At 43.8% G+C, this 22,497-nt stretch overlaps 1 protein-coding gene across 15 annotated transcripts in view; it reads left to right on the top strand.

Moving 5' to 3' along the window:
- Positions 1-22,497, top strand: part of CAMK2B (calcium/calmodulin dependent protein kinase II beta) — a 225,403-nt gene that overhangs the window by 151,085 nt on the left and 51,821 nt on the right. For 11 of the 15 annotated variants that reach the window (XM_060251387.1, XM_060251374.1, XM_060251379.1 and 8 more), the window contains exons 6-11: positions 6,930-7,002; positions 13,147-13,249; positions 13,354-13,437; positions 14,387-14,481; positions 17,850-17,972; positions 21,750-21,833. In XM_060251387.1, coding sequence (XP_060107370.1) covers positions 6,930-7,002; positions 13,147-13,249; positions 13,354-13,437; positions 14,387-14,481; positions 17,850-17,972; positions 21,750-21,833 — 562 coding nt within the window. The remainder of the gene's footprint in view (positions 1-6,929; positions 7,003-13,146; positions 13,250-13,353; positions 13,438-14,386; positions 14,482-17,849; positions 17,973-21,749; positions 21,834-22,497) is intronic. The other 4 variants (XM_060251375.1, XM_060251389.1, XM_060251378.1 and 1 more) reach the window with 1 other exon arrangement.

Raw genomic sequence — 22,497 nt, 5'->3', positions numbered from 1 at the left:
GCCAGAATATCTTTGAAATCTCCTTTCAGGGCATATGAGTTTTGAGTTGACAGAGGTTTAGAGAAATGCCTCTCCTGTTTCACATAGCTTCCATTACATACAGAGATACATTATTGATATTTATTCCCCAAGAGATCTTTTTGTCTTTTTTGATGACCATTCTGTGGAGACAGATGAGCTGATGAAGGACAACAGGTGGGAGCTTAGCATTTTCAGGATTCAAGAGCTCTCTGTTGAGATCAGCTTGTTCATCTACATCTTGGGGATAATGATTTTCAGTGCATCAGGGATGCACAGGATAGAACAGAGTAATCACTTGTTCCCAGGGATCGCAGTCACTTATAGAGTACCTGAATACGGGCAGCTTCATTTTTAGGTGGAAATTTAAAATTGCTGTGTATACCTCAAAATGTGAATGTAGTAACTATGTATGCAGGTGTATTTATAGAGCTTGGCTATAGCTTCCTGGAAATCTGCCTTACTGTTATCACAACTTGGCTCAGAAATCTGAGAAAGTAGAAATCTGCCTGCCTGCCTGCCTCTAAGCCCCACTGCTTGTAGGGCACATGATGTCATGGTCTCTGCAGGCTCCCTCTGCTGTTTCTTCACTTCTGTAGTCTTTCCCCCTTAGCCTTCAAAATGCAGGTACGCCTGGTTCTTGCTCAGTACTTGTTGATATCTTTGTTGCCCTTTTGCCATTGGCTAGCTGCATGGAGATTATGAAGCACATTTCCAACATGCAACTATCTGTAAACATGGCTTAAGAAATTGCAGGCTGAAGTTGCTGAATACATGTATCAAAGACAGTTGCAAATGCAGATTCTTATCTTGCAGACATATAAGCATTTAATGAACTATTTCATGGCAACCAGTATTAGATATGGAATCTATACGTACATTCTCTCCGGCAAGAAAAAGGGTAGTTAGTTGTTCTCCTTAACAGCTTGGTACCTACAGCCAAGAATGGAGCAATTACTTCATCTCTAACTTTAATTATTGTAATTCAAATTATTATAACACCTTTGTAATAATTACAAAACAATAGCATTTGGGTACAGTCTCCATTGTCCTGGTACCATAGGGACAAAGTGGATCATTTGAAGATATCTGCTTGTAAAGACTCTCCAGAATGGCATATTATTATTACATTATACCATATTAATGTAAAAGCTTTTCTGTATTTTGAATGGCTTTATATTTTTTAAATAGCTTGCACATTTCTTGAGTACTGGAAAGATGAGATCCTAGGTTAAAGGCAAACAAGGTCTATATGCAACAGTATGCATATTCTAGTAATCTGTATTGCAGATTCTTCGCTTGATTGATGCCCGAGCCTGCCTTCTACAGATCGAAAAATAGTAAAGCTGAAATAGAAAATCCAGTACTTTAAATTTCTTGGATTATAATTTTCTTCCATTTGCTCAGAAATATACCACTCAATACTGAAAAGGCAAAACTAGAAGATGGATCTCTGTGGCAAATAGCCAAAGGTTTAGGGGAGCAATCCTTGCAGTGGCTCTTAATGAACATAATCCCACTTTCAGGCTCATAACACCCCGTTATATATTTAGGATGTCCCAGAATAGCTCTGAGGAATCAAACTTGTATCCTCTCTGTTTTTGGATTGCATCCATCAAGCCAGATAGGTACCCCGTAAAGTGGTTGAGGCACCACTTTGGCAGAAATAAAATATCTGCCTTTGACTTTTTCCCATGTTGCCTCAGTGCAGCAGCAACACCATGATGGAGAGGCAACTCATACTCAGTTTTCTAGTCACTGGAAGTTTAGTGCATGAATGTATAGTTACATTTGCTGACTTTCAGTGCAATCCTAACTAAAATTGAACCCTTTTAAGGGTATCACTCTAAGGGTTTCACTTAGCTAGATTTGGATCCAGTAGCACCTTAGAGACCAAGAGTTCGGGGGGTATTCTCTGAGGTGTTGCTGGACTCAAATCTAGCTGTTCTACTGCAGACCAACAGGCTACCCTCTGAAACTATCTTCTTAGGACACGCTGTTTGTCAGCCATTTCCAGAGACTTTCATGTTAGGATAAAGCAGTGGTTAGGACCCAAAAGTGGGTATGGCTCTCTTACAGGTGGATCTTGTGAAGGGGAAGGGAGGAACAGGAGGAACTAGAAAGGGATGCTCAGAGAGGCTGAATGGCAAATGTTGGTTTGCGTCTGCATGTTATTTGAAATGGCCACGAAATAGCTTATTGCTCAGTAAACAATAAACCTGAAAAATAAAACAGACTCTAGTTCATAGTTAACTGATATGTAGCACCTCTGTTCTTTGTCAGGAAAGGGGACGGCAGTATGTAATTACTATGCAAGCAGGCTGAGTCCTGAAAACTACTACAGTAAACTTAGAAATGAGTCCTAATTCAAAATGTTTGAGAGCCAGTGAGGTAGAGACATATTGCTTTCACTTCTAATGTATTCACACATTATGTTTCCATAGAGTTATCAGAAAATGTATTATGGAAATAGGCAAGAGTCTCCAGTCTTTTCAAACCTGGGCCTCCCCCACCCCATTCTCAGAAGACAGCCTAAGAAAGCCCCAGGTCATTGACAAGAAATGCCAAGCAGACTTCCCCATATTCACCATGGAACTTGTTGGACGTGTATCAGCATACAGAGCAGGGGTGTCCAAACTCTGTCTCAGCACATGTGGTTCTTTCACACATATTGTGTGGCTCCTGGAGGTCAAGGAGGAACTTAATACAGGCTTACTCCCAAATAAGTGGGCTTAGTTAGCATCGGGACCTCAGCCAGCCTCTGAGTGCTAACCCATAGGTAGGTGACTGTTTCCACTATGTGTGAAGCAGGGAAGGAGGAGGAGATAGGCAGGTTTGTTCTTCTCCACCACCACAGAGGTTGCCTGGAGACCTAGGGTGAGAAAAGAGACTGCAAGAGCCAAGGGAACCACTGGAAAGTGGGGCAGAATTAAAGAGGGCATTGTTTCCCTTAGTTTTATAGCTCTTGTAGGAGCTTTATTTACTAACCTTGGTGTCAAGGCAAAGAGAGATGCATAATGATGTAAACGGTGGCCAGTTATTTATATGGTACATGTAGGAACATAAGAGAAGCCATGTTGGATCAGACCAGTGGCCCATCCAGTCTAACACTCTGTGTCACACAATGGCCAAAAAAACCAGGCGCCATCAGGAGGTCCATCAGTGGAGCCAGGACACTAGAAGCCCTCCCACTGTGCCCCCCCCCCAAATACCAAGAATACAGAGCATCACTGTCCCAGACAGAGAGTTCCAACAATATGTGTGTTTCCTGCTCCCACTGGTGCCAAAAATAATTCCCTAAACTTTGCCTATGCTGGTTTTATGAAGACTGTTATTCCCAGCTTTTTTAAAAGCCTCCTTGTAGCATGGTCATGCTGTAAAGTACATACTTATGTATTTTGTCTTTCTGTGCAAAGAAAGTATTAAGAGTTTTAATAAAGGCATGTGTGTAATATTTGTTTATGTTCTGCAGTTCTCAAACATTTAATGTTTATTCTTTGTGGCTCTTATGTTAGTGTGGCCACCCCTGAAGAGGGTATCAGTTTTATGCTCTCTCTATACAGTGGTGACTTGTAATCTTTTTAGTGAGGTACATTGTACATGGTGCTCCTTCTCTGCCTGTTACTACGTTCCTGGAGAATAGAACTGGTGGAGGCAAATGTTGTTCGTGGCATTTGTGTACTATTATGCCATATATACCTATCGTATATTTTCTTCTCAATGCCAGTAATGCAGTTCTTTAGGATCCATTACTAGAAATCTCTTCTCCCCCTTCTCTATTTGCTGCGTTCTGGTTTCTATGGAGAACTGTTGAGTAAAACAGTTGATATTCAAGGAAGCAAAGTATTTTGAAGGGAAAGTCAAGAAAAGGCTGAGATGAGAGGCTGTTTCTACATGCTCCAAGAAGCTGGGACTAGGTGAAACAGCAAACTAAAGCAGGTGGATGTCTAGAAGACCTTTCTCAAGTAAATATTTCCCACTTTTGGCATCTGCGGGACCGAAGCCCCCAAACTTCTTCTAGAGGAACAGTAAAGGCAGAGCTGGGGCTCTGTAAATACAGGGCTTCCCAAGTTCAGATCTCTACCCTGAGGCTTATTGGGTGACTTTGAGCCAGTCACACTTTCTCAATTTCATCTACCTCATAGGGTTGCTGCAAGGGAAAAATGGAGATGGGAGAATTATGCATGCAGTTGAGATCTTTGGGTGAAGAGCAAGATAAAAATGTAACAATGCTTATGATAATGATATAATAATGGTAAAAAATAATGATAATAATGATAGTATCACGCCCAGTCTCACCCCTCCCACCTCTGCCACCCTGCCGCCTTGCTGCTGGGCCAGGGTCTCAGAATTGAATGGGAGACCAGATTAATTTCACCCTGTTGGTCTCCACACTCCTGGCTTGCCCAGTCCTGCAGCGCTTCTCCTCCTCAACCCCCTCTGGTCCTTCCCTTTTATACTCTCCCCCTTCTGTCTCCTCCCTCCATAGCTCTGGCCCCACCCCCCTTTATCAATGGGCACATTCTGATGCCGGGTGTCTCCACTTCCTCCGCAGCTTCCCTCCTCGGGTCCTCTCTACTTCCCCTTTTCTGCCCTGCTGATGTAATTTTGGGCCTAGCAGCATTAGCCACTCAGCTGGCTCCCTGTTTGGGCATGGACTCCTGCTGACCCCTCCCGCAACAGTGCTTGGGCATGTTCCTTGGGTGCTCAGCCAGGCCCACTCTTCCTTCCAGATGCCTCCTGAGCTGGTGGGCTGCTCCACAGTCAGTGGGGCTCCGCTGCTGTCTTCCTAGCTCCTGGCATCTTCCACTGGGCCTTCAGGTCTGGTGAGCCAGCCCAGGTTTGTGCTGTGGGGTGGCACCAGGGCACGAGGAGGTCCGTGGGGGCTCTAGGGCAAGGGGGCTAGGTGGGGCTGCCAGAGTCTCAGCTGGGCCCCTGGACAGATAGAGATCAGGGCCCTGTGGGACCTACTACATTTCCGCAAGGCCTGCAAGACAGAGCTCTTCTGCCAGGCCTTTAGTTGAGGCAGCAGGTGCCCATTTTATATTGGGCCTCCCCTCCATTGACTTCAGATCTGAGTAACCACCTGGGCCCAATTGACTGGTTATCTGTTGAGGCACTAGTCAGCTGTTAATGCTGAAGTTCTGACAATTTTAAATATATTTTGATTAGTCTGTTTGATTTTAATATGTGATTTTTGTGGGGAAGGCGGGATACAAATGGAATAAAATAAAGATAATAATAGTTGAACAGAGTTAGTGCCTCTGGGAGAAGAAGGTTATCATCGTGCCAGTTGTCACTGGAGCCCTTGGAATCCTGCAGAGATACATCTGCAGTTCCCAAGAACTTGGCTAGATCTCGAATTGCAGAACACCATCTACCAGTCAACTATCTGTTTGTGACACTTCATAATAATAATAGAACCTAGCTTTAGGAGCTGCTACCAGTGTTGTCTGCTTCAGTGGCTACATATGGTACTGAGGGTAGAAAAGCATGACAGCTTTCTTGGCTGTGCTGGCAGCATTGTAACAAATGGAGAACAGTTTAACTGGATCCAGCCTGTCATAGGAATGGGCATGAGCCAGAAAAATGTGGTTCATGTAGGTTTGTGGCCAAACCACCGGGGAGGGGGGTTCGTTCACGAACTGAACTGGTTCGTGACCCCTCAGACCTCATTGAAAGGGACCACAGTTCCTTTAAAGAGGGTTTGCAGAGAGCCTGAAAAACAGCTGAGCAGCAGGGAGCAGCCTGTTCCCCGCTACTCAGCTGTTTCAGGCTTTCTTGTGCAGTCCCTTGAAACCCTTTCTTTCTTCTTTATCCATGAACCACCACAAACCGCTTTAAAAGTTCATGGAAGTTTGTGACTGTAGACCCTATAAATGAACAATTTGTGGCAAAAGGAGATGGATTTCTTCAAGGGCTGTATGGTTATGTCTGGCCTCCATTTCGTAATATATTCATTTAAGAAATAAAAGCCTGTATGTTAACAAGATTTCACGATGCTCCAGCCTAATGGGACGATAAGGGCTCCAAGTGTTACTTTTTTGCCTCATTGTGGGAGGGGGGCTGGTATTGTTGTGTTCCTTTTTGAATTTCTTAAAGGTGGCATTGCTGGAGCAGAGCTTTATTGTTTTCTTGCCTTCCTTGTGAGAAAAGGAATTAAGGGACAGTCTCAAAAGAAGAAGTACATCATGTTTTAGTTGGGTTTAGAGTGCCACCTTTCCCACAGGGGCGAAGTAACCAACCAGCTGCTGTACCCGAAAATTCATTTAAATATGTACCCTTTTAAAATTGTCTGTGGATGCATTGAACCTAATGGAAAACAAGCATATAAACAAAAGATGCAGTCATATGAACGTAAAGTTTGGTTAGTTCTCTTATAGTATAACAAGGTTGGGAGACCATCTCCAGGTAAGCAGGCCCTGAAGTAGGGTAGAAGACATACTGTTGTGAAGGGAGAGAGATTACTGATCTCCTTTGATATTCCCAAGTGATGCTGTTGTCTTGCCTACCCTTAGCACAGCATCCACGTTGGTAATGCTCAACCCCCCCCTCCCTCCCCCAGAAAAAAAAATCTGCTTTGGCATTTGTGATTTGATTCAGAGGATTACAGTCAACTTTGCATTTTTCCTTTTCTGGGTGGGGGTAGGTAACGTCCCTTTTTCAATTCTATTCTCACTTTTCTAGGGTTTGTATCTGTATCTTGGGGTTTCTCCTTTTACAGTTAGCACGTGAGATGAGAGGGAGTCAGATTCCTTTATTTTTCCATTTTCCTTTTCCTCCTTTTCCTGTTCCTTCTCCTCCTCCTCCTCTTCCCTTTCCTTATTTCCCCCCCATTATTCCCCCCCACCAGCCTGTGTGGTTGTTACCACTCACCGTGAACTAACACGCCCCCTGGTGTTTGCATGCAGTCATTGCATCCAGCAGATCCTGGAGGCTGTTCTCCATTGCCACCAAATGGGGGTCGTCCACAGAGACCTCAAGGTGAGTTTTCTTCCCCACTGCTCTGTCCGTCTGTCCGTCTTTGTATCTTTGCATGTGGTTTTTTTTTCCTGAAAAAGTGAATCAGTTTGGAGTTGTTCAGATCAAATTTCCTGAAAATCCCAATGCAGGGGCCTCTGTGAAGTAGGCCAATGTAAAACCAGCAGTGCTTGAACTGGGACATTCCACAGACAGCCCAGTCAGAAATCAGCTTAATGATACCAGCATATGTATTGTAGCTTTTACTGTGATTCTTCCCCTGGCACGACTGACTAATGGGGAGCCATATCCCAATGCACTTGGTCAAACCCACCATCCCACAAAGAAGAAATAGTCCATCTTTCAGCCCCCTCTGGAGATAGTTGTGGGACTGGAGGCACTCATAGACTTGATGTAGTTTATTACACAGTTGTGATCACGGAACTGATGCTTACCACAGTCTTGCAGAGCTGAACTTCTACCGGGCTTTTGTAGAGGTGGTTATTTGGTTGGAGGGGAGGGTGGAGGGAGGAGTTCACCTGCACTTTGTTGCCACTTAGTGGTAAAAATCACAAACTGCACCTTAATTTAAAGCCAGAAGTGAGGTTGAGTGCTTAGAGATATGGAGAAGAGTAATCACATTTAAGAGGTTACCCAGAAGGTTCTAATTCCATGGGACAGGAAGGCCATTTTATGTGTTCCTGATTCCAGTTTTATGCATCAGTACTCACCAGTCCTTACCAAGCCACATGATCAAGAAGAACCCAAGCAGATATAGTGTGTCCTCGACAGCTGGCATCTTTTGCTTATTGTGGCATTTACTGGGATGTTTCCTGCGTTTCTAGCCACATGCTATTGCAAAAAGAAACAAACAAAAACCCAGACTCCTGGTACCTTTTGGATGAACCCTAAAGTAAAGGATGTTCCCTTTCTTAGTGGACTTTGGTTTCTTTCAAGCGGGCTTTGTATGCAACAGGGACCTAGCATTTCCATCATTCCTAATAGCAAGGAAGGCTTTTCTGCCTCTACAAGCAGTATCAACCATTCCTAGTACTGTTACTCCCATGCCATCCATAATCCCAAATTTATACCTCTCATTTTGGCACCTGAATGTTTTGGGGCTGCCCCACAACATATCGGAGAAGAGCCTGGTCTTTAACAAAACCATTTTGTTTTTGCATGCTGCATGGTGAAGTGTAGCCCACCCTCTCCTTTGGCAAATCTGAGCTGATTTCTGGGCAGCTGTCAGGTGACAGTCCACAGGGAACATGGTGTTAGGACTTGAGGCAGTAGAATTGCTGTGCTTTCAATAAACAACTCATTATTCAGTCGTCCCCCCCCCCAACTGCTCCCTGCCTTTTCCACTTTCCTTTAGCCATTCCTCTTCCCACCCTCAACCATTTCCAGCATTTTCCCCCTCCATTGGTGGGTGTGTGGGGCAAAGGCTCCACATGAGCAGTGTCGCCTGTAGATGAAGTGGATGTAATTTCTCTGCAGATGTTTGCATGCATTATGTCTGGTTTAAATGTGCGCAAATTACTCATTTTCTATCACTTACTGTATTGGATTCTTGTTATCTGTTTGTTTGTTCTCTGTTTGGCCTCTTTACAACACTTGTTCAGTAGGCCCAGAGTCATTGAATATTATAAAGAGGATCTGTTTTGACAAGTGTTATGAACACTCATCCATAAGTTAAGGTATAGCAATGCCCACGTTTGTCAGAGTAGCAGTGGGATAAAGGGGAACCTTATGATGACAATTCTGTGTTTATGTGTGCAAGATGTATTTCAAAGCTGCTTTCTGGGGGGAAATGTGGTGTTTCTGTTGGCATTTACAAAGATTCCGGGCTTCCCCTCTCACTCCACCTCCACTGTAATTGCGGATATATTTTCCCTTTGAGCTAAAAAATATGAATTTGAACAAAAAGTAGACATTTTAAAGCTGAAAAACTGCAACAATGGAGCTCTGCTAGTTTAACCTTCTGCTTAACAAAGGCAATGCCTAGTTATTTTGTGCATCACACTAATAGGTAGGCTCATTTTGGGCTAGAAGTTTAACACTCAAATCCCAGCGCTTTTTATCTGAATCACTTACATAGCTAATGACCTTGCTTTCACAATTGCCAAATGAAGTTTTGCATAAAGATCTGAAATCTGACACAGAGGCAAGATCTGGAACAATTTGTATGTAAAAATGTCACCAGAGCCTTGGACAATGTTACTAAAGCAGTATGGCCCGTTTTTTCTGTGTTCCATTGTGTAATATTCTTATGCAAAGCCTTCTGCATATGGTAGTATATGCTGGTAGTAATAATGTTTTGAGAACATGACTCTCAAGAATAGAATTTTCTTCTAGGAGATATGGAAATGAAGTGTTGGATGTTAAACATGAGTTCTCTTGCTTAGTCTAGTCCTGGACAGTGTTCTGTTCGCATACCTAGACCTGTGCCATTTGAAACAGAGCTTCTGCTTTTCCAGAACTCTTGCCCTTTATATATATATATTTAATATAATGCAGTAGTGGTTCTCAGCTACCTATGATAAATGGCATGAAATATCCCCCATTTAAATAAATAAATGAAAACTTGATTTAATTTTGCACTGGCCCTTTGTCACAAAATATATGTTCTGCTTGGTCAGCATATTTTTTTTTAATCTACTGATGGGTGCTGATCTGATTTTTTGCAATCAAATGGAACCTTTGATTTAGATTTGGTACTTCTTTTTGTTGCCAAATTAAGATAGACTATTAGATAGACTATAAATGTGGATGTTTATGTGGCATTATGTCATGCACAGACATGGAATGGAAGGAAAGCAACCTCAGTAATTCTAAGTGCATTCTCTTTGTACAGCCTCTATACTGTTTATACCTGAGGATGGCAGCTTTTCTCCATTAGTCTTCACAAAAAAGACATTGAGAAATGATTTTTACATAGTGATTAATGCTTATGAAACTCAGATCATTCAGCATTTTCATAGGCACTAACTGTTATTTAAAAAGCAGTCTTCAGAAACTGTGTAGAGGTAATCAGGTCAATATCAGCCTGTACATAGGAATAAATGGGCCCTGTCACTGAATTGCCTTTTAGGTGTGAAATCCCCCAGTGTCAAACAAGCAGAATTAGATGGCACAGCTTGCACACAATGAAAATGTTGATTCATTTCCCAGCCTTTTGGAAAGATGGATTAAATTAAGTGGGTAAATTAAGACAAAGAGTACTTCTGCATATCACAGATTTGGCCACCAAAAGTGGTTCTGTTCTGTGAGCTTGATTATTCAGTGGTAGTTGGACTTTAATGTTGATTGGGTAGTATAAGTGGGTATTGGTAGAGGCAGTGGGCATAGTTCCTAACGCTGACCATATCTGAAGTATTACGTTGACTCACAGAACTGTGCTGAGCATACTGTTGGTCAGTCCTCAAGATCTGATAGGGGTGGAAATGACCTTCCAGGTGTTTGGGGCCCAGGCTGCTTAGGGTTTTTAGGTCATGATCTGCACCATACATTATGAAATGCCAAAGACAGTGTCTGAGACAGTTTTTAGACATAGAATTTACACAGAGGTATGTTTGAGTGTGTTACATATTACAAATTTTAAACAATTAAAAAGTGTGACAAACATAGTCTCTTCCACATCTAATGAGCCTTCCAGGATGCATTCTTTCTTACTGGTAATCTCAGTATCTGGAATCCTAAACATGAAGGTGGTGGAATTGCTTTACTGTATGTGAGACAGAATTGTGTTAGTCTCTCACATTTTGTTTAAAATGGGACCAATTGTGGTATGGATCATTATGATTGACTCTTGATGTTTGATTTATGGTAGGGAGTGTGCCTTTTCATGCGTGCCAGATTTTGATGTTGAAGTTGGACAGTTGTAATTGGTATTTAGTGAAATCGCTGTAACTTCCAATATGTTCCATTGGGGAATAGTATAGCTGAAATGGTCGTGCATACTAAGCACAGCATTGAGCTATACAGCATGTCTGTTTCATGCTTTGGGAGTGGGGGATTGATCTTCCTGCTGGAAGCATTTCTCTTTTCTCTCTCTCTTTCCCCACCCAGTAGTAAAACTGAAGCAGCTGCCATTGGATTGTGATAACTAAGACTTCAGGGGCAAAGTATCCGGAAGAGGTTGGAGCTGGCAGTGATCAGCAAGTGTCAAACTTGTGTAAAGTCACGAAACCAGAATGTTGTTCTCTTTGAAACACCATTGTCTTTTCACTTCTAGATTCTGGCTCTAGGAAGGATGATTCAGTTTGGGGTTTGACTTGCTCAGAATGGAAAAGGACAGACTGCAGGGCCCTCCTCATAGTTTATCTTCCCACGTTGACGGAAAAACGTGTTAAATGAATGGACAGCTGTGTGGTGTGATCCTAAGCATGTTGCCTGTGAAGTCAGTCTCACTGTGTTCAATGAGACGTCTTACTCCCTGAGAATAATTACTCTGCTTCCCATTTGAAAATAACCTTTGTGTGCTGAGGATTTTGGTAGAGCTTATGAGTTGGAGCTTGTAGGCCGCTTTCATCCTCTCCGGGTTCCTCACTGTGGTGTTCTTCCTAAAGACATTAAGAAGAAAATTGCATGGCGTGCAGGGCAGTACCTTTGCACAAAGACGCATGTTCATATACAGCAGCCACACAGCTTGTCTTTAATCCATTGCTAGAACTGGCACACGCTCTCTTCTTATATTGTAACATTTCCAAAGTTTCCAAGGGGATATTTTTAACTAGCGACTTCTTTGTCTCTGATGATTATTAGCAGATATATCTGGAAGTCTAGACAACATACTTGAGGAAGCGAGGGAAAGTGTAACACAAAGCATATCCAATTAATCTCAGCTGGTGGAGCAAAAGGTCCAAGCAAAGGATGGAATGGAGGGGAGCCCTTTTTTTGTGCATGCTTGATGAATAGAATGTTGTCTGCTGTGTTGTTGTCCATTTACAAGCTGGAAACTGGAAATTCAGGGGAGCACCATGTGGCAGGCAGAGATGGTGCTTCTTTAGCTTCATAAAGTGGTAAAATTTGAAGGACATAAGATCACCAGCCCAACCCTCTGCTCCGAAATGGGATGATCCACTTGCTGACCTCCCATCAACAAAACTACAGAATCCCACCAACAATGCACTGCAAACAGGAAGCAGATTCACAACAGAAAGGTGCCTGTAGAGGAGATGGCTGCAGATCGCTCAAGGGGACACAAGTTGCAGGGGAAATTGTTCTGTATCTTAATCGGGATGAGGGTCTGTCTTGCAAAACACTAGGCTTTTAGCTGTGGCAGTGCCTGATGAGCAAAAGTCACCCTCCATTTTCCTGGTATCCCCATTTTCTTTTGCAAATGAACATACTGGCACCATGGTGGGACTTTGGGAGATGCCACATGATAGGTAAAAAGAAGGCAAAAGCTCCTACCCTACTATGAAACAACACCAGGTCAGCATACAAATCAAAACAGTATGTTCATCCTTTTTCCAGTCTAGACTACTCTTTTGCAGGAATCTGTTACTACACTACTAGAATCACTACAAAGATCAAACAGGTTTTATTAGCTTGCACTAATCTTAGCAATAAAAAGCCTGATTTACATTTTCTATCTGTTGACCCTAAGAACAGTCCTTGTGAACGAAAGAAGAAACTGAACTGTTTCTATGTTTCTGTTTGCAATAGCCTTGGAGAGCCTAAATGTGTCAGATACTTTCCCATAATCCCTGGGAAGTGCCATTTGCAAGGGCAGTAAGCATTGTGTGCTGGTCTAGGGTGGAGTTTGATGGCAGCCTGTTAATGCCAGGATGATTCTGGTTCTCTGGGAGACACAGAAGATCAACTTTTTATTATAACTTAAATAAACCTCAGGACCAGCAGACTAGGCAGTTAAAATTTGGAGTCCTCAGCCAGCACTTCACACAAGAGCAGACTGCCCTAAAATATTCTTCCCTTTATTCTAGCTATGGAACAGGGCTATCTCCAGAATATAGCTTGTCTCTTTCTCTCTCTGTCATACTTTGGGGGGGGGGGAGGAGTTGATTGCAGGCTACCCAGCTTCTGCAAACTGGTTGTTGTTGTTTTATTCTGTTTCTTTTTCCTCCTCTTTACTTTAAACCAAACAAAAACTATACATGATTCTATTAAAATGGCATCCTATGTTAAATTGGGCCACCATGACAGCCGGAGAACCTGCTTCTGGCCAGCAAATGCAAAGGAGCGGCGGTGAAATTGGCAGACTTTGGCTTGGCGATTGAAGTGCAAGGAGACCAGCAGGCCTGGTTCGGTGAGTGCTGGTTGGATTCCTTCCCTTTCATCATTTCCCATCATACTTTCCTCACCTAATAATTGCACAAACCACCTGCTCTGGCAACTCTTGTTTTCTCTCAGGCTTTGCAGGCACTCCTGGCTACCTCTCTCCAGAAGTCCTACGCAAAGAAGCCTATGGCAAACCTGTGGATATCTGGGCATGTGGTAAGCTCAAACTGTGTGACTCCTTGTTGTGGCTCTTCCACAGAGTAAGGAAGTTAAACATGGCAAAGGGTTTTCTGAGTCCTGCATCACACATGAAAGACTATGAAGTGGTACAATGGATAATTCTGCTTCTAACTGCAAGTGGAGGGTCATGCAGAATAGCGTTTTGGAATTCTCTCCTATTGTGAAAACCTCCTGAAGATAGGAAGCCAGCATAGAAAGCAAAGAAGTGGGTTAGAACCTGAGGAATATAAGCTTTCTCGGTGCCATGCTGGATTTCTGTTGGCATGGAGCTGGAATCCATCACTTGCAGTCCCTTCTCCCCTCTCAGTGTTCTACCACCTCCTTCTCCTGCATGTGTAAATAGGACTTTATTCAATCAGCTGCCCAACAGGTAATAACAGTATGAGATTATTCACTTCTTCCTTGGAGCTATGGAATGGATGAATCATTTAATGTTCAGCCATTGTTCTGGCTTGACAAGCTGCAACTCTGTTGAGGCTTTCTGAGATTGAAGGGTGAGGCTCCAGATAAAAGAATACATTCAGGAGAAAAGAAAGGGAGGAAGCAACCAGAAACAGACATTTTAGGAGAAGGCTATCTTCAGCACCTGCTTAGAAAGATTAAGAAAACATCATTGTTTCGGCTTCTCCAATTCTAGGAGATGTTCTCATGCCCAGAGTCCATTATAACAGTATAGACAAGGATTTACATTGGGGTGCATATAAATAATCTCACCTGTCTACTGCACATGGAGAAGCAGTTAAGCAGTTGGCAGCCCTCACTCCAATTACATAGGCTTGTGCACAAAGATGGTCATGAAAATAAGAATTACCACCCAGAATATATTACCAGCTTTCTTTTTTTGACAAACCCAAGTGATAGAATGAGAGAGATGAGGCCTGAGGTGCTTGCTTCTAAACTACCACCATCACATTCTTTGCCATAGGTGTTATTCTTTACATCTTACTTGTGGGGTATCCTCCGTTCTGGGATGAAGATCAGCACAAGCTGTACCAACAGATCAAGGCTGGAGCCTATGATGTGAGTAATTGCTTATTTCTCTCAGGTCTTTGCAACATTGGCCACACAAAATAAAATATTATTTTATATTTTAAATGGCCTTGATAACAGTCATTGATTTACACAGGATCCAGTGTGGTGTAATGGTTACAGTGTCAGATTAGGAATGGGGAGACCTGGGTTCAAATCCCTATTCTGTCACAAAGTTCTCTGGGTGACCTTGGAACAGTTACACACTTTCGCTATCCCAGCCTACTTAACGGTAAGAATAAAATAGAGGCAAGGAGTATCCTGTGCATGCTACTTTGAGCTCCTTGGAGGTGGGATGAGATAAAAATATGGTGAGTCATTTGTAAAAAAGCCAAGAGGGAGTGGCTGCATGCCTGGCTTTACATGTTTTAAAAACACAGACTATAAGGTGGCTAACTTAAATATAAAAAAACGCAATTTGAATTTTAAGTAATGTATACATTGAAGTAATTCCAAATAAACAGCAGCAGCAGATAACAAAGGTAAAAGACAAGAGGCCAGCCCTCAAGATGCTGGAATTTAAAGTAGCCTGCCTGCGTGGGGAGGGCGGGATATAAATAAAATTAATAATTAATTAATAAATAAATAAATAAATAAATAAATAAATAAATAAATAAAAGTTTGGCATGGTTCTGAAGCAAACAAAGAACTGAGCACCAAGTGAATGTTTCTTAGAAGTCTGCTCCATAGACAAGGCATCACAACAGAGAAAGCCTTTTCTCTTAGTTATAACTATCCACTTCCCTAAAGTGGGACCACCAAGCACACAGTTTCAGATGATGACTTTGGTTGACAGACAGGGTGGTATAGAAGTTGATGGCCCTTCAGATACTGTTTAGTGCTAAGGGTTTATATCTGTAATAGAAGTCTAGTTAGCTTGTGTTCATTTGCTTTCTTGTCTGTGTTTGAAGGTCATTGGACTGATACCATTTCAGCTCATGTCCTTCCCATGCAGAAGAGTACACTTCTATCCCTAGAACTACCTGTGTCCAAGCTAAAAAAAACCCCTTTATCTGTCATAATATGCTCCTCCCTAATCTGTTCATTTAAAATCTGCTCACTACCCATTAAATCTCATAATCTAATGCTTTCACAGTAGAGACTACTAATACCATTTCATTTTTCAGAGACAGTGGAGGGAGCAGTCCCATATCTACAAAACACAGGATCTCTGAAATTAAAGCAAAATTACACATTTGTGTCAATTTTGAGAGGTTAGAATTGGATTTGAGACTGAAAACTGCTTTGGAGCTGGCCTGTCTCATGCATTGTGTCCTGACCTGGTATATGCAATAAAATTAGGTTGGTGGACTGATGAGAGATGGTAGAATATATTGTGCCACTTTACAGGAGTGATTGTGGGGAGGTCACTTTTCATTGCACCTCTGTATTAAAACCTCTCTAGAAATAGAAAACCCATACAGCAAAGGAAAGAGCTACTGCAAATGGGCAGTTTTTACATTCCGAAGTGCCAGTAGTCTGAAATAGTGCTACAGTTAGGGTTGCCAACTCTGATTTGGGAAACTCCTGGAGTTTTAGGAGAAGAGCCTAGGAAGGATGGCATTTGAGGAAGGGAAGGAGGTCTGAAGGGGTGTCGTGCCATAAAGTATACCTTTCATAGCTGCCATTATGTTCAGGAGAACTGATCTCTGTAGTCTAGGTATCAACTGCAATAGTGGAAATCTCCAGACCCCACCTGGGGTTGGCAAACCTGGCCACTGTCCTTTCTTTTATCTTGTTCTGCTCCTCGAGCAAATCCAGCCGTAGAGCACATGTTTTAAGAAACCTGGCAACCAAGTGAACGTTCCCCCCCCTCTCTTTCAAAAGCCAGAACAAATGGAGTTATTTTACATTAAAGACCAGGAATGTAATAGATGCTACTAATAACAGATTTACGTAGCATTCCTCTGATCAGATACATGGATGGGAACGTGTCCTGAAGTGTTAAATTGCAGTCCCTTAATCTGTACAAGCACTGTGGACCATGTGTCAACATACCTGGCTCAAGAATTTTGTATTCTGCAGTCATGCCTTCCTTGCTAATGGAAGGGGAGTGTAGACATCTTCCTGCTGAGTCAAGCACAAGTATCACATATCCAAGGGATTAGAGCAGGTTATCCATATTATTTATGAGGGGAACAAGTGCTATGAAGGTTAGTCTAGCTGGGCAAATGTGTGCTTAACAGGACTTTGAGTGAGCATCTCATATTTGACTGAGGCCTAAATGCAGCACAGCAGCATGATGATATTTCTGTGTGGTTATGCTATGCCAAACAGTGGAGGGTGCTGTTAGACAACTCTTCAGACTGGATTCCTCACCATGTCTCAGAAATAATTCTCATCACTCCAGGCCTCTATTCAGAGTCCATTATATGTCTGTTGTGGAGAAATTTCTGCCGTCCATTCATCCTGTTTCCATGGGAGATTCAAAAAGTATAGGAACATATCAACATAGGCCTGTGATTGTATTTCCAAGGCCTCTTAAGAGCAGAACTACAGACTGCATTGACAAACATATTTTCAAATCCTGTGCTCATCACAGTAATGCTGGTAAGAGTGGGATAATGCAGTAGGAGTGAATGTGTAGGTGAGAAAAGAAAAATAACATTTCTAGAGTAACTTGTGAAATGCCTTGAGTGTCTTATTTTTAAGGCTCTTTCTGTATTAAAGACACTGTTAAGGAAGAACACGTAGTTCTAGATAATGCAGTGATTCTCAAACTTTGAGATATCTGCTAGTGTTTTTTCTAACAATGTCAATGAGCAGCACCCCGTGCTGTTAAGATTCCAAGGATTGCTTAATTCCCCTCTTTTGACGCATGATTGCAAAATCTCTGCATTAAATTGAAGCTTCAGTTCCTTTCATGTTCATTAGAGGTAGATCTGTGGGGGGGTAGACAAGAACCATGTTGGTAATCTACAGTTAGGGTGAATTGGAAATGGTCTCATAAAAATTCCACCCATCCAGAACTGCAGCATGCATTCTTCTTTCATTTGCTCATGTAGGCCTCTTTTTATTCAAAGAATAGTGAAATGAAAAACTGAATAATGTCAGTTGAACTTGCTGAAATAGAAGGATAGGACTGTGTGTTGGATTTCAGATATTAATTAGAAATTCCTAGTATACAAGGCCTCAGTTGGGAGTGGATATTATTTTACCTCTGATATGGTAATTATAAAAATTATACAGACTGGATGGGGGACTCTGGACAGACTCTAAAGCTGCCCCCGGTTTATTAAACTGCTTTTGGTTTGTTTTTGTTTTTTTTAAATGCTGACTTGTTGAATGGGAGCACCCTCCTCCTTGGGCACTGATGTGTTCACCAACATAACCTTCCTGTAACCTCTTTTTGTCCACAGTTTCCTTCTCCTGAGTGGGACACAGTCACCCCTGAAGCAAAAAACCTCATAAACCAGATGTTAACTATCAACCCTGCAAAGAGAATTACAGCTCATGAAGCTTTAAAACATCCATGGGTCTGTGTAAGTGTCACTGTTTCTCTTGCCTTTGTGCCTGACACCTGCCTATCATAGTAAGGAAACGTCTTTTGAATCTACTTATTTTTTCCCTTTCTTTCAAGATTCCAGTTGCTGCTTTGCTTTTGATGCTGTGTGTAGCAATCTGGCAAAAGGTGTCAGAATTGCTTGTAGATGAAGTTTCATATAATATAATAATAATAATAATTTTTTATTTCTATCCCGCCCTCCCCGCCGGGGCAGGCTCAGGGCGGCTCACAACATAAAACACACATTACATCAATTATACTTATAAAATAGTTAAAACAATTACAGAGTATTAAAATTAACATAACAGTATGGCGTTAAAACAGGTTTCAATAAATTTCAGAAGTAAAAACATTTCAGGAATAAAAGCATTTCTAGCAGCATATCTAGATTTGTCACAGTTTTTCGCTAGTTGAAGGCCATCTTGAAAAGGTGGGTCTTACAGGCCCTACGGAATCCCTCTAAACATCGTAGGGCCCTCACCTCCTCAGGGAGTTGGTTCCACAGTAATGGAGCAGTAATAGAGAAGGCCCGGTCCCGGGTGGCTTTCAGTCTGGCCTCCCTTGGCCCAGGGATATTCAACTGGTTTTTCCCAGATGACCTCAGTGCCCTCTGGGGCTCATATGGGGAGAGACGGTCCCTTAGGTAGGTAGGTCCTCGGCCATATAGGGCTTTAAAGGTAATAACCAGCACCTTGTAGCGAACTCGGTATGCCACTGGCAACCAGTGCAGTCCGCGCAGCCCCGGCTGTATGTGCTCCCACCTTGGGAGCCCCAACAACAGCCTAGCCGCCGCGTTCTGCACCAGCTGCAGCCGCCGAATTCGGCACAAGGGCAGCCCCATGTAGAGGGCGTTGCAGTAGTCCAGTCTCGAGGTGACCGTAGCATGGATCACTGTTGCTAGGTCGCGGCGCTCTAGGAAGGGGGCCAACTGCTTCGCCCGACGAAGATGAAAGAACGCGGACTTGGCAGCGGCCGCTATCTGTGCCTCCATTGATAATGAAGGCTCCAGAAGAACCCCCAGGCTCTTGACCTTGTGTGCCGCTTTAAGCTGCACACCGTCAAGGACTGGCAAGGGGATTTCCCCTCCCAGGGCACCGCGACCCAAGCACAGGACCTCTGTCTTCGTTGGATTCAACTTCAGCCCACTCAGTCTGAGCCAGCCTGCCACGGCTTGCAATGCTAGGTCCAGGCTTTCTGGGACGGAGCCAGGCCGGCCATCCATTAGCAGGTAGAGTTGGGTGTCATCAGCATATTGATGGCACCCAAGTCCAAACCTCCAGGCAATCTGGGCAAGGGGGCGCATATAGATGTTAAATAACATCGGGGAGAGAACTGCCCCTTGTGGGACCCCACATACTAGTGGGTGCCTCCGGGACCGTTCCCCCCCAATGGCCACCCTTTGTCCCCGTCCTTCGAGGAAGGAGGACAGCCACTGTAAGGCCAATCCCCCAATCCCCGTGTCGGCGAGCCGGCGGGCCAGTAACTGATGATCGACCGTATCAAATGCGGCCGACAGATCCAGCAATATCAGCACAGCCACGCCGCCTCGATCCAGATGCCGCTGGAGGTCATCCACCAAGGCGACCAGCACTGTCTCCGTCCCATAACCCGGACGGAAGCCGGACTGGTGAGGGTCTAAGGCGGAAGTGTCATCCAAAAAACTCTGCAACTGTAACGCCACTGCCCTCTCTATAACCTTACCTAAAAATGGTAGGTTCGAGACCGGCCGGTAATTTGCCAATTCGGCCGGGTCTGCTGTACTCTTTTTCAGGAGAGGGCGGACCATGGCCTCTTTCAAAGATGTTGGAAATTGCCCTTCCAAGAGGGATCTATTTATGATATCCCGTATAGGATATCTAAGCTCCCTCTGGCAGGATTTGATTAGCCAGGAGGGGCATGGGTCAAGGTCGCAAGTTGTAGGGCGTACAGTTGAGAGGACTTCGTCGACTTCCCCAAGACTAAGCGCGTCGAAGTGATCCAAGATAACACCAGAAGACAGGCACGGAGCCCCGGGTTCATCTACTGCATTCAATGTGGCAGGAAAGTCCTGGCGGAGTGACGAGATTTTATCTGCAAAAAATTTCGCAAAAGCCTCACAGCCTATTTCCAATTCTTTCATGTTTGGTCTGCCTTGGGGCAGAGTGGTCAGATTCTCAATTATCTTAAATAATTGTGCTGGGCGCGAATTTGCAGATGCAATCCTAGCCGCAAAGTATTCCTTCTTTGCAGCTTTGACTGCCATCTCATAAGACTTCATAAACGTTCTATAGGATGTTCTCGTCGCTTCGTCACGAGTATGCCGCCACCGCCTCTCTAGTCGTCTGAGTCCCTGTTTCAGTTGGCGTAGCTCCGAGGTGTACCAAGGAGCCAGCCTACTTCGGGGGCGCAGAGGACGCCGGGGTGCAATTTCATTGATGGCCCTGGATAACCTGTCATGCCAGGTATCTACTAGGTCATCAAGGGAATTGCTAGGGGGCCAGGGGTCCCGCAGAGCCCTCTGGAACCGCTCAGGGTCCATCTGACTCCGCGGGCGAGCCAAAATAGGCTCGCCGCCTGTACAGGGTCGAGGGGGCGCACCCACACGGGCCTTAAGGGCTAGGTGGTCCGACCATGGCACCGCTTCTACTGCGATACCGTCCACCAGAATCCCGGACGCAAAGATCAAGTCTAACATGTGTCCGGCCTGATGCGTGGGAGTGGTAACAAATTGGGAGAGTCCCAGTGTCGCCATGGAAGACACTAGGTCCAGCGCCTGATTGGAGGCCGCGTCGTCTGCATGGACGTTGAAGTCACCCAAGACCATAAGCCTTGGGAACTCCAACGCCCAGCCCGCCACCGCCTCCATCAGGGCTGGTAAGGCGCTGGCTGGTGCGTTAGGCGGACGGTACACCAGCCAGATCGCCAACCCCTCCCCCACTTCCCACGCCAGACCGGCACATTCCAAGCCACAAGAAGCTGCCTTCTACTGAATGTGACCCGGGGTCAATCAAATTCAGTATTGTCTACTTAGACTGGCATGGTTTTATATTGTCTCAGGCTGAGGTCTTTCCTGTCACCTGATCTTTATGACTGGCAGTTCCAGGGATTGAACCTGGGACCTTCTGCATGCCAAGCCATAGCCCCACTCCTATCCTGTTTCAGGCAGAGGTTTTGTCTCATCCATGAAAGCTGCAGTGTTGTGTCTTAAGTTATGAATGAACTTTATCATGTTGAGCTCCAAAATGTTGCTCCCTTATACTATCCAGATTCTTGAGAGTTGCAGTAGTCTGGCAGTCAGACAAGACTGCCTAATATAGAACAAAGTTTGAGTCCAGTGGCACCTTTAAAACCAATAAAGTTTTGTTCAAGGTAGAAACTTTTATGTGCAAGCACACTTCCTCAGGAAGTATCTGAGGAAGTGTGCTTGCACACAAAAGCTTATACCTTGAATATAACTTTGTTGGTCTTAAAAGTGCCACTAGACTCTAACTTTATTCTGCTGCTTCATACCAACATGGCTACCCACCTGAATTTGTCCAGCATATTGAGAGTACATATATATTTATGTACTGTGTTAGTGTACAGACTTAAATTCTTCCATGACTGAGCAATATATAAAATACAGCAGTCATATTCAGAGGCTTATGGGAAGTAATATCCACTGCACATCTTAGGACACATACCCCTCCCTTTTTGTTGCTTTCTCCTTCCTATATTCTTGTGCCAAGACAGAAGTTCCAAACTTTGTTCATGTTATTTTTTTGTCCTTTAACAGCAACGTTCAACAGTGGCCTCCATGATGCACAGACAGGAGACTGTAGAGTGTCTGAAAAAATTCAATGCCAGAAGGAAGCTCAAGGTAAGTACAGTTGTCTTACAAATTAGAAAAGTAAAGCATGGGAGATGTTTGGGGCTTCCAGTGCTGAATTTGCTTGCAGTTTTCTCTCTCCACATACACTTCTGTTCTATTCCATGCTAAGTAATTTACAGTATGATACTATGCAAAGTCACATCAGAATGGAATAATTCTGCATAGGATTGTACTGTTGGTTTATTTTCCTGACTGATCGTCTGGCTAATAATCCTTGTTCCCCTCTCACCGACTCAGCTACTTTCCTTTCTTTCTTGCCCTGTGAGAGTGCTGACCATCTTCTTCAAAAGGATAGTTGACACTGTCCAGTATTGATTCCAATCGTCACGTTCTCAGGGTGCAAGCAGGCAGCAGTCCAAAGCCAGTCCAAGGGCAAAGTCCAGGAAGTCAAGCAGGAGCCAAGTCACCAATGCAGAATCACAAAACAGAATCAGAAGTCAATGTCCAAAAGCCAAAAGGTCAGGGTGCCAAGGAAATCAAGCAGGTCAGGATTAGGGAGGAGCATGGATGCAAGCCAGAGAATAGACTTGTTGCTTCCACAAGGTTACCGGGTCCTGGGTGGGAGCTATATGGGAGTCTCAATCAGCCTGCTCCCTGGGTGGCAGTGACTCTGCTAGAACTCAGGGCTGAGAGACCTGAAGCATCAGCGTGC

This window comes from Heteronotia binoei, chromosome 12, assembly GCF_032191835.1.
Source record: "Heteronotia binoei isolate CCM8104 ecotype False Entrance Well chromosome 12, APGP_CSIRO_Hbin_v1, whole genome shotgun sequence".
Lineage (NCBI taxonomy): Eukaryota > Metazoa > Chordata > Lepidosauria > Squamata > Gekkonidae > Heteronotia > Heteronotia binoei.
The sequence above is the reverse complement of the archived record's forward strand: the minus strand, read 5'-3'. Positions and strand labels throughout refer to the sequence as shown.